The 12,696-nt window shown below is 35.4% G+C and overlaps 1 protein-coding gene across 1 annotated transcript; it reads right to left on the reverse strand.

Annotated features, from left to right (window-relative positions):
- Positions 1–1,013: 1,013 nt before the first annotated feature.
- Positions 1,014–12,332, reverse strand: tm9sf4 (transmembrane 9 superfamily protein member 4). The gene is made up of 18 exons (XM_026199502.1): positions 12,224–12,332; positions 10,768–10,875; positions 10,344–10,443; positions 10,032–10,200; positions 7,923–8,067; positions 7,516–7,639; positions 6,434–6,552; positions 6,227–6,338; positions 6,063–6,133; positions 5,835–5,967; positions 5,548–5,629; positions 5,383–5,458; positions 5,195–5,278; positions 4,468–4,643; positions 4,307–4,370; positions 4,098–4,217; positions 3,586–3,675; positions 1,014–1,732 (listed from the first exon to the last, which is right to left on the reverse strand). The coding sequence occupies exons 1-18, from the start codon at positions 12,254–12,256 to the stop codon at positions 1,583–1,585; spliced, it is 1,956 nt and encodes a 651-aa protein (XP_026055287.1). The 5' UTR covers positions 12,257–12,332; the 3' UTR covers positions 1,014–1,582.
- Positions 12,333–12,696: the final 364 nt, after the last annotated feature.

Here is a 12,696-nt window from a genome sequence, read left to right on the forward strand (position 1 = left end):
TCAAACCTATACTTTCGCATCTCAAAGAGTGGTTTTAGGCCCAAAATGCCCACCAACAATACATAACGCACCATCATTTCTCATGTGAAAATGACTTAAATCTGGAGGAATTTGAGGTTTTACAGTTTTGTCTTGTATTCCAAGAACAGCCAAGACTCTTGACGTCCAACTCTTCTGAGAAAACGCTCCCAAAGAGGCCGAATTGGAGAAAACGCACAACGTGCGGAGCAAACAATGTTCTTAACAAATCTGGACGGTGTTTTAAATGTCAACATATTGGCAACTTTATTTAATACATTACAAATTTACATTCTTAAAAGAGAAAGGGGAAAAAAAAAAAGATTTGTAAAGAAAAAGTAAATAACATGCTTTTGCCTAAAACAGAAATAATGGGACAAACAGCTCCACAAATAAAACCCTAAAATGCAACAATATAAAGTACTGTATTTACACCACGAACATACACCGACACATCGATCCAACGCAACAGGCAGAATGAAGTACATCTTTAGAAAATATATTCTGTAGATCTTGCATTTATTCATAAAGTCACCTGGGAGAACGACAGGGAATACAGACCGGTGCAAAAGGAGACGTAGATTTGGCTATAGTGTTTTAAACTACTGAATACTGCATCTGCTTCACTTTAGGGCAAATAGAGACAGAATTAGGATCGAAATATTGTGTCTTGTGTTTTGAGAGAGCTAAAAATAACCATTTTAAGTTCTGATCTAAAAAGTACCATGGAAGGAAGCAAATGCACGAATTTGTGTTGATACCCTTGAATCTTGGGGTAAATCCACCAGGATTAATCAGATTTTGGCTACAGCAAGTCAAAGGTGGTCATTTCATGGCAGAAATTTTTTTTACAGAAAAATGGCTTCTCTAATGTGGCATATCAAATGTGTGTGACATTGAAAAACAGGCCTTTCTCTTACTGGCATTGAACAAACAAAGCGAAACTGCATCGCAATAAAGAGTCTTTTTAGGTCCATTGACCAGCAAGCACAAGGAAACAGAAGGAAATCTACTTCTTTTAATGTCCTTGCCTCATTGTGTCTTTACATCCCATAATTTAAGTCCATGCCAACATATAATGATCACAGAGTGACCACACATTCACACAAACATACAAGACAAGCATTCAAGAACTCAGTTCTAAATCAAAGATATAGCAACAAGTTGAAATCAAATGTTATATTAAAAGGACACAAAGTTAATTTGTAAAAGTATATATGCAACTAACCCTCAATTTCTTCAAAAGCATGAGACCCAGCCCAAATATCCAACATCCCCACACAAACAAAGAAAGAAAATAATAATCAATCGGCACACTTTGGCCCATGTTGTGTGTGCAAAAAGATATACAGACATTAAAAATGGAACTGTTCATGTTGTGTCTTTACATCTTTGCTGAGGCAGAGATAGCAGGACAAAGGTTTTGATAAGTGTACAAAACCCATCTCTGTTCATTATTCCAGTCCATAGGGGGGCGCTGCTGCGCCTCACGCTAGCAATTCACACACATCAGTGCTTGCTTCACAAAACAGAAAAAAAGGAAACAAAAACTGAAAGAACTATTTCAGTCGATTTTGACCGCAGCGTAAATTTTCCGTATGAACACGTAAGCAGCATAGAAGCCAATCGTTCCCGTTAGCAGCCAGAAAGACAAAACCATCAGGGTTGTGTAGCCAAAATACAACAGAGAGGGAATGAACTCCACAATGTCCAGCTGGGAGGGAAAAAAGAAAGAAAGAAATATGTAAATTTTTAGTACCTCAAAACAGATAAATGTGTCATTGGATACAAAAATATATTAAGCTAAACACGTAAACGTCAGTCTTGGACTTAATTTAGCTAGAAAATATGTTTAAATAGGCCTATTACAATTGATGCTATGTCCATCTTTTCTTTTTTTTTGGTTTTATTAATATCACTTAATTAAAAAAGAAGAAGAATAAAATAGTAATATGCCGACAGGCAGATCCTCAAGATAATTTTTGTGCAAATAGCTGCAAACTAAAATTTTAAAGCAACTTTTTTTTTTCAAACAAGTTTCTAACAATCTGCCCATCCTAAAATAAGTGAATGCATAAGCATGTTCAGAAGCACAAATTTTACTGTTAATCTGATAACATTACAAAAAATATTTCTAAACTATGTTGCTCTTTTGAACTTCCTATATTTCAGTTTCCTGAAAAAAAAAAAAGTATCACAATTTCCCCCAAAAATATTAAGCAGCACAGCTGATTTTAACACAGGTAAACAAAAATGTTTCTTGAGCACTAAATATATCAAAGACGTTGTCAGCATCAAAAGAAATGTACAAAAGTGATTTTATGTCCATAGGAAGCAAATTAAATGTAAGTGTCTATTTTTAAGGTTTCAAATAAGTCTTTGGAAAATAAAATGTCAAAATTTCGTTGAAATAATGTCAATGTAACAATATATGTATAAATACTTAAAATAAAAATACTTATTCTGACTTGTACATATTATAATACATAAAAGAATAAGGGAGCATATTAAATTTTATTGTGTTTTAAAAGGAATAAAAAAAAAATCTTACTGAAAGATGAGCGAAACCTAGGATAGTGGAAATGTTTAAAAATGTACAATAACAACTAATTAGTATTTGGGGTGAAAGCAATTAGTCTTTTAATGCCATAAATTGATTTTTGTTGTAAATATGCCTGACAAGATTGTTACAATCAATTACATTTAAATGGGTGTCTTCTGTAAATCAGGGGAAAATGTATAATATTTATTTTTTGCTCTGAAAAAAAGAAAAAAAAGAAAATGCAATTAAATTAAATTAAAAAAAACTTAAAGTTTGAGAAAAACAACAATTTAAAGCAGTATAACATTTATTGTTTTTATACTTAAATCCTTTTTCGTCTTTGACTCCTATATGGGCTGTCAGTTGTCGATCTAATTTTAATCTAATTACACAATTTGTTGATTAATTAAATCACATGAATCGCAAATTAGATTTGCCTGTAAAAATTACCCACAAAGATTATTTAAAGCCATTCTTGTGTTAAATGAGAAAGTATCAAATATTAACTACTTATTTACTGAACTGTTGTATAAAATCACATTTGAACTTGTGATATTAGGGACAAACAGCACTCGTTTGATATCGCTTATGATATAAATGAGACAAATTCATACAGGGGCTTTTTTGGCCCCAATAACATGCATTTTAGGGCATAACTGCTTTTATGGAGTTGTTGCCCTTCTATATATTTGTCAACAGTCAACTGTATGAAATGTCAGATAATGTACAGGTCTGGGGGCGGGGCCAGTGCATTAACTGGGTTAAAATTTTAATCATGTTATTTTTATTAAGTTAATGTTTTAAACTGACAGCACTAATATATATATATATATATATATATATATATATATATATATATATATATATATATATATATATATATATATATATATGTATATATATACACAATGTTTTGTTCAAATATCTCTTTCATATCTCTGCCATTAAAAAACACAAGGTGCTGAATAGGAAAGACACTTCAGAAAATAAAAGAGGTAACATGCTATAACAAGTATAATAGCTACCTTGTTGACAAAATAGAAAACGGCATAGACTAGGACATAAAAGGCAGATCCTCCAGACACAAGAAACGTCCTCCACCACCACCGGTAGTCCTGCAGGGGGAGGAGCCAAAATGATTGACATGTTTATTCAGTATCTACTGACGCTGTGAGCTCAGTTCAAGTTCTACCAGACCGAATGCACACAGTTTTATCATGCGCACTGTTCATTCAAATGAGGTGACCTTTACTTTTGTTATCTTAACTCTTAATATTTGCCTGTTTATCTTTTGTCAGAGTGTATTTGTATGTTTCAAATATTATAGAGGTCAACAGGTAAAACAGGAACACTCAATAAATGAAACAAAGTCTAAATATGGTCCAGAAACAATGGGTTTATGGTGATTACATTTAAACTGCATTATGCCCATGGTGTTGTGTGTAATGTATAGCTGTACATGTTAACAACTGGCAAATGTTTACAGCTGTAAAATACTAAATGCTTCTTCCATTCGGCTCTGCGACTGTATACTCACCTCTGCACAAAGCTGGAAGTACACCATCACAATGCTGATCTGAGAGCAGGAAACCACAAGAATGATGAAGACAAGGAAGAGGAAGCCGAACAGGTAATAAAACTGGTTTTCCCAGATAGCCTATAAAAGAGTAGAACACACCACAATGAGCTTTAATAAATAAGAACATTTACAAGATGTACACACAGTATAAAAATGATTCCACTTGCACTAAAGATGAAGAAGAGCTCGATAAACATGGCACCGAACGGCAGGATTCCTGCCATCAGGATACTAAATGGAGAGATAAATACAATCTCATTAAGCATGCACTGATGAAGTTAAACAGCTAATTCAACTATTCACAGACTACACAAAGAGCGCCACATACCCGACAAACTTGTTCATGTACCAGCGTTGCTCAGGGACCTGCCGGGGAATCTGATTGGTACGAACTGGATTGTCATACGGCTGTTTCCGGAAACCGAAATAGTAGCCCAGATACACGAGAGGCATAGAAATACCAAACCACATACACAACAGAGCCAGCATTGTAGTGAAAGGAACCTGAAAAATGTGCGAATGAGAGACGGCCGTCAGTGTTCATGAAGATTTACAGCTTGACTAGTTTCTGTCTGAAACGTATGGCTGTTCTTCTAATGAATCTTAGACTCATGAATTATTATTATTATTGTTTAAATAAATATAATGATTCCTTTACAGAGTAAAACAGTGAAAACTATTTAAAAGTGATAATTGACACCACTGCTCAACAGTTTTTGTAAATGAATACTTTTATTTAGCAAAGATGAATTAAACTTATCAAAAGTGATCAAAAATAAAAAACATTTAATATCAAGTCTGGAATAATGATGCTGAAAATTCTTTAAAATATTTTTTTTAAATAGTATTATTTCACAACATTACTTTTTTTTTTATTTCTTACAAAAATATTACTCATCCCAAACTTTTGAACAGTAGCATATCTAAAAATGACCAAACTATTATTTTTTTTTTTTTAATATAGTTTGAACCATTATTATAAAAAAAAATGCAAATAGCCTAATATAGCATTTCTCCATAAGCAGCTAATTGCATCAGTCTGAAGAGATACTTACAGCACCAGAAGAGTGTTCTCCCCAGATGAAACAGTTCAAAACAAAACAGATGCCAAAGACAACAGCTGGGTACAGAGTTGCTGTCTAGAACGACACATCCACATAACGGTCAATATATTTCCTTATTCTTTCAGCCAGGTAATCTCATTCATTTTCATGCAACAAAAGCATCAAGACTTTGTACTCACACAGAAAGCGCCTTTCTTCCACCTGTGGCCTTTAAGAGTGCGGTAAAGTCTTCCTGCAAAGAATCCTCCGAACAAACTGCAGGACCAGACAAACGCACAGTTTGAATATAGCCACGTTTGAAAATGCAAAACCTGAAAGTCCATGGTGTTTTTTTGTTTTTTTACCCCATGAACATGAAGAGGAAGCAGGCTGTTGTCATCAGAGCTCCTCGACTGGATGGAGACAACATCCCCAGCATAGCCACAACTATAAAACAGTCATCATATTCATGACTCATAGATCAAAATTGTTAAATAAACGAGCAAGCAAGGGATATGTAGCACTGTATGAATGACAATCATTCCAATTATGCGGAAATCTTTTCTGTAGTTCTGAATGCACAGATTCCATACCGGTCTGGTCATCCGCTTCATATGCTACCCTAAAACAAAAAGATCAGCGTAATACTCACAGATAACAATGAGAATCATGCAGAAGAGCTGGATGCCAGATCCCAACAGGGAGCTAAGAATCATGGGATACTGAGGAGGGCGGAATACATCACCATGGACGTTCTTCCAACCAGATTCCTCCATGGTGTCTTCCTATTAGTGACAAAGAGAGAGAAAAAGCATTGAGATCACATGATGTACGAGATATGAAACAAAGTCAAGCATCCAATCAGAATGCAGCATCTTACAATGTCATCTTCTCTGTTGTAGTTGGCAATGTCCTTCCTCAGTGTCCTTATGATGATCATGCTCAGGATGCCTGCAGACGCCATGACATGACTTGCTTAGAAGCCATGACACCAATGCAATTGAAAATAACTAAAGTGAGGATGAAGATGAAGATCAGCCTCACCTGACAGAAAGAACACCACGACTACAGAGTTGACGATGGAGAACCAGTGGATCTGCACGTCGCTCATGGTGAGGTACGTGTCCCAGCGAGACGCCCATTTCACTTCGCTCTCCTGCAATGAAGAACAGAGTGGCTGTTTCTGAGAAAAACCAGAGCATGTAAAGTACAGACAGCATTCTGGACGGAGATGGCGACGATGTGTCTCACCTCCCAGTGCACGGAGTAGGTGAAGAGGATGCGGTTCTCTTTAGTCGGGTCGATCTCCTGAGGGACGGGGGCAACCGTTTCAGGTAAAGTGCATGTGTTTTGCCCGTCTGCTTTTATATCTACAACACATGAGTGAAGGGAGAACAAACAAAATGGCAGTAAATAAAACAGACTGAAGAGATATTTTCAACATACTGTATAAGATAAGTAAATATAAAATTTAAATATATAAGAAATACAGTGCAAATGTCTGGGATTGTTGAGGTGTTATTGAAATGTTAAAATTACTCTTAGGCTCACCAGCACTTCATAAAATAAAAAAATAAAAAACGTAATATTGCAAAGCATTTCTTGTGATGGCAAAGCTGATGTTTTATCTTTAGTTTCATATGATCCTTCAGAAATCGTCGTAATATGATTTGCTGCTTAAGAAACATTTCCAATTAATGATGACAATAGCTGTGCTGCTTAATATTCTTGTGGAAACCATGATCACTGTATTTTCAGGATCCTTTTGATGAATATAAGGCTCAAAAGAACATTTAGCTGAAATATAAATCTTTTGTTACATTAGAAATGTCTCCATCATCACTTTTTATCAATTTAGTGTTCTTGCTGATTATAAATATTTTTTATATAATATATATATATAGAAACTTACTGACCCCAAACTTTTGAATGGGAGTGAATGAATAAAAATAAACTCATCATTAATTGTATATATGTATTATACACTATATATGTATGCATTAGTGGTGCACCGATACCACTTTTTCAAGAACAATGCTTTATGGTACTTCATCTTTCATTTAATGACACATTAGGGACATTAAATCTCAAGGTGTTTTCCTGTAATAATACAAGGAACCACTCGTATCCTATCAGGCATTTTAACCAGTACAGGAGCGCAGCATCGGTATCGGTGAATCCTTAATATGCATTATAAAAGAAACCGAAATAAAAACAGAAAATGTCCATTTTAAATCAATTTATGTGTGTATACACACACATTCATTTAAAGTTGACTTTAGTTTTTACATGCATTTTTACTTCGACATTTCTTTCCATTACTAGTGACTTACCTTCCAATTTTATGCTCTTCGGCATCACCTCAAAACGTACAACTCTGTAATTGTGTTCGACATCCTCCTCCACCTTTTCTTTGTGGTAGTACAGTACGAATGACAGATGGTTGTGCAAATAGAACTACAAAGGCAGAGTAAAACAGCATGCGTCAACCAATCATGCAAAGGTCGAAGTGACATCCCCAAAAACCATTAGATTTTTTATAGAGATCAAAACAGCCTTTTGTTTCCATAATAATGTCATCTGTACAATTTTCTGTTATGGAAATCGATGTCCATGAATAAATAATGGATGACAACCAGCTGAGTGAGAGCAAACACAACTGCTCATAGCTCTGCTCACTGTCTACATCTCTAGACTGGCAGAAATGATGCTTAAGGGAGAGGATGCTCTTCAGGATTACCTTGTTGTTTTCAGTGAAGCCGAGCCTGTAGCCATGCTCAAACTGGATATCCTTCAGTGTGTCCTTCCTCTGTTCCTCTTCCGTTCCCTCCTCTTTGTTTGGGTAAAGCTCTAGCCGTGTGGCCACAGGGAGGTTATCTGCAATACTGTTCATATTCATAACATATTAATCCAAGTGCAACTGACAGAGTCGAACTATACAAATATTGGCGATTTGCTTCTATCATTGCATAAACTACATAAGCTATTCCACATAAAATAATATATAAACCATTCAACATTTTGGGGTGAGAAAGAGTTTTAAAAGTATGTTAATCGATTCTGCATTTATTTGATCAAACATACAAATAAACAAATATTGTAAAATATTACAATTTAAGTAACTGAATAACTGTTTTCTATGTTAATATTATTGAAATGTAGCCGATTTAGTTTGTCCTGTGATGAAGAAGCCATTACTCCAGTCTTAAGTGTCACATGATCCTTCAGAAATCATTCTAATATTCAGATTTATTATCAGCGTTGAAATTTTTGTGGTGCTTAATATTTATTGGGAACCCGTGATACTTAACGTTTTATTCAAAGAAAAAAGTACAACATTTATTCAAAATAAAAATATTTTCTATATATTTAATATAATATAAGCCTTTAGTAAAGCTTTACCCATTTAACACATGCTTGAGGATTAAAAGTGGTATTAAAAGTAGGGGTGTGACGGTTCGTATATAACCGTGAGACCGGCGGTTATAGTTGAACACTGTCATTAGAACTCTATAACCGCCAAAACCGTGTCATTAAAATATTTTTTACAAACATTTTTTAGATAGGATCATAAGATGCGCAATATATCGGGAGACATGGTTTTTACCACTTAATGAAGTTTTGTAAATCGTCAGACATGATATTTACCACTTCATAAAATTTTGCTTTGTAGAAAACCTTTCTTAAAAACGAATTTCGTTTTGTACAAATTTTGTCTTTATTTTAATAAATGTTTCATCAACCAATTGCATGTATTTTAATAAATAAAAAGCAAATATAGCAGACAATGATAACCGACATGGAAGCACCAGTGCGCCGCGTTCACTTGCACTGCACTAGAGCGCATCTCATCGTAAATGAAACTCAGCGTAGGCCTATGCCTCATACATTAGCATTAAATATCTTTGCTGCATCCTTTCTAGAACAGACAATGGCATTTTTTTTGCGGCTCGCATCAGCAAAGCATTGCATGGCCATAGACCGCAAAACAATCAGCGGATGGCGGGCGGGTGCGGCTTTGAAATTTGCTAAAAAAACGTTGCCGCAGATGATGAGTTTTGTGACCGATCTCCTTAATAAATGGAGGTCTGAAATCTCTGCCCCTTTACCGATCAGAGCGTGCGCTGACACAGAGTTAACCCGCTATCTCCAAGAACAACCAATTGACTCTATGGCAGATCCACTAACCCCCCCCCCCCCCCCCGACGGTTATGTTATGAACCGTCACATTTGACTCACGTCATAACCGTCATCACCAATTCTGAAACCGGCACACCCCTAATTAAAAGTGGTATTAAAAGTGTTCCTGTGGCTCAGTGGTAGAGCATTGTGTTAGCAGCGCAAAAGGTTGTGGGTTCGATTCCCAGGTAACACACGTAATGTAAAAAAAGTTAGCCTGAATGCACTGTTGCTTTGGATAAAAGTGTCTGATAAAAGTAAAAGTATTGCTAAAAAAACAAAAAAAAAACAAATACATATAATAGTTTTTTTGCCTGTTTTTTTTTCTCTTTTGAGTTTAATTTTTTAAAAGTTTTTTTTAGTTTAAAAGCTTATATATATATATAAAATTAGTTTTTTGCTTGTTTTTTTTTTTTTTTTTTACTATATATATGTAATTTATTTTATTTTTTTTGCTTGTTTGTTTTATTTTTTTTTTCTCTTTTGACGTTTAATTTATGATAAAATACTTTTCAGGAAAACAAGTCAGCACTTTCCCATTGAGCTTCATTCATGAAACACGAGCAGAAAGAATGTATGTAATCTCACTGAATGTGTAAGACTGGTTTTACAAAGAATTGAGCTCTGCTCATGTTTGATGAATGAAGTTAAGGAAGTTAAGTTAACTCACAGGTGCACATAGTACTCTTCTTGGATACGCTCAGCTAGCAGCTTGCTCTCTTCCACGCTGAGTTTGATGGGATCATCAGGCTTTTTACACAACACCTCACACTTCTTGTCCAGGTTCATGAGAACAGTGTACAGTGTGTTTACGATACGGTCTCCTCGCAACACCTCACCTGATCATATAACATTATCATCAAAATGAGAAGCATGTCAACGGCAACAATTCAACCTTCTCACTGCAAGCTTTTGGTTTAAACATATCTATGCTTAAATACTTCAGATGTGTGACTGCAGTTAAGTCACACACAATCCTTACCAAGGTTCTCTGCCTTGTAGAAGATGTTTTCAGGCTTGCAGAAGGGAAGTGAATAGTACTCATAGGGCAACTGGGTTCTAGAGCTTGTCAATTTTACAGCCTGGTAATTAAAAATAGGCAAATGTTAGAAACCCAAGCATACAAATCTAGAAACCTGTGGAGAAAGAATCTATGAATGGATGAATGATAAAAATGTGTAATACACAGTGGCTTGTATCTAGAGCAATAAAGTTGGAAACACATGTCTGTGGAAAACCGGTGGTGAACACCACACAAAATAAACGTCCCTAGAACCTGCTGTGGGTAGAGCCAAAGTGTTTTCAGCATTTTTAAAGTGAAATGAATAACCATGCCCGAGTAAAAATTTAAATCCCTCTTTTGCAACTCAAATTCTTTAAACAAAATGAAAAGTGTGAGGCCTCACCTTTATTTCAACTGGGCTGTTTTGGTGGAAATTCATGGGCGCAACCCCTGGTACATAAAAGGGGGTTACTAAAGGCAGCGTGGACACCAGTAACAGTGCCCACATCTCCTACAAAGATAAAAAAGACACACAAAGGCACATTTCTTTAGTTACTCATCTGGAATCTAGACGCCAACAGGAAAAACAAGGTGAATTTGAAATAGCCTTAATTACACATGCAGGAAAACTAGATTAATACAGCTCAATAATCTGTACCACCATCATCCAAATAAGCAGTTTTACAATTCCAGTCCTTGGAAGAAGATGAAAATCTGTGTTTGTACAGTACACACCGGAGTATGTGAGTGGTGCAGAGTGGAAACACAGAGGAGTTTGCCAGAAAGCAGAGTAATAACGGCATAATTGCAGAGGCAATGAGACAAAAGTAGTGACGGATATTTTCTTCTGTTATATGGTGCATGTCTGAGTGAATACAATTACCACAAAAAAAAAAAAAAAAAAAAAAAAGATACTGCGCATCGATTTTTGACTGGATTTTGAGATGTGCATGTTGCACTCAAAAGTGAAGTCAAATGTAAAAAAGGGACAGGTTTAAGCAGATTTAATTATTAAGAGAATAACGGTACAGGTCACAAGAGAAGTGTACAGTTTTACATATTACACCGTTATGATATTTGATTAAATGTTAGGAGCGCAACCGAATTACAAGCATACATGGATGAGTCCTTCGCATTGTGAAGTTTGAATTTTAATTTTATTCCGATTTTAATCAATCTCACACTCTCTTTTCAAAAAAATTAAATCATTTAACTTACTCCTAAATCAATACATGATGGCATTTATTCACTAGTTTCTCGATAAGTGGCGGTACAATAAGCATCGTGGTGGCAGATAGTCTAGGGTCATCTTGCCATAATGCCATTCCATTCAACTGTCAATGAACATAATCACAAACACTGCCAACCCGCAGAAGAAACAGATATGATTAATCCATGAAGGGAATTGAGACTGTGGTTTGATCACTTCACCGTTATCGTTATCGTCTCTGCTTTGATTTTGAGAGGCAGTAAATGATAAAGCAGCGAAAACAAACACATTACACTGCGTGCAGATACAGACTCCATCATGTGATGCTGTTTACTGTCAAACATACGATTTTGTTCAAGTAAAGAGAACTGTCTGCTTCAAATGGCTTGGGTTTTTAGATTAGAACAAGATTTTAACTCGGTATCACTCTTCGCAAACGCTCGGTAATTAGCTGCCTGCTAAGTGTTTATGCTAGCCGGCTGTATTTTAATCGGCAGCACACTGCGCGGAAATAGATAATCACATCAAATGGCACACTTACAGGGAGAAATACAAAACAAAGTGGTTAAAATTTGGTCATGTCTTCCAATGTGCAATTAAACCTTTATTGAAATAGACAAACAGAATTGATTTCAGCGTCGGTACTCACCAGCGCCGCCGCCATCTTGACTACACGTGTCATTGCAGACGTCACAGGAAGGATGTCAATGCGTCATCGTGCTGCTGTCATTTCACTCACGAAGATCATTTCACGAGACACGAGGAAGTCGAGGCTTATCATTGACAAGAGACGGTGGCAACAGCTGTGAAAGTTTCATATATATGCGTGTGTGTATGTGTGTGTGTGTTTGTGTATATAAATATATATATATATTTCTTTCTATGATTATAGTGTTATGACTTAACAATGTGGTAATTTCCCATGGTTTAATAAATCCATCAATAAGATAATTTAACAAGTTTGTATTGCTTTTACGAGAATTATAGTAAATTATATATTTTTTTCCTTTACACTACTCAAAATGTAAAAGAATGTATTTGTTTAATGGACTAACTGTTTCATACACACTGCATAATATTTATAGGTAACTTTTTTTTTTTTGGAAAAGACTTTACATAAAA

This window comes from Carassius auratus, chromosome 23 (assembly GCF_003368295.1).
Source record: "Carassius auratus strain Wakin chromosome 23, ASM336829v1, whole genome shotgun sequence".
Classification (NCBI taxonomy): domain Eukaryota; kingdom Metazoa; phylum Chordata; class Actinopteri; order Cypriniformes; family Cyprinidae; genus Carassius; species Carassius auratus.

What these genes read in the sequence shown, in the direction of transcription:
- tm9sf4 (XM_026199502.1), bottom strand. Translation starts at nt 12,256, where the DNA reads ATGACACGTGTAGTCAAGATGGCGGCGGCGCTG. An exon ending in TCAAGATGGCGGCGGCGCTG is followed by an intron (nt 10,876 to 12,223) that starts GTGAGTACCGAC and finishes TTATCTTTGTAG; the next exon opens with GAGATGTGGGCACTGTTACT. An exon ending in ACAACAGAGAAGATGACATT is followed by an intron (nt 5,968 to 6,062) that starts GTAAGATGCTGC and finishes TGTCACTAATAG; the next exon opens with GAAGACACCATGGAGGAATC.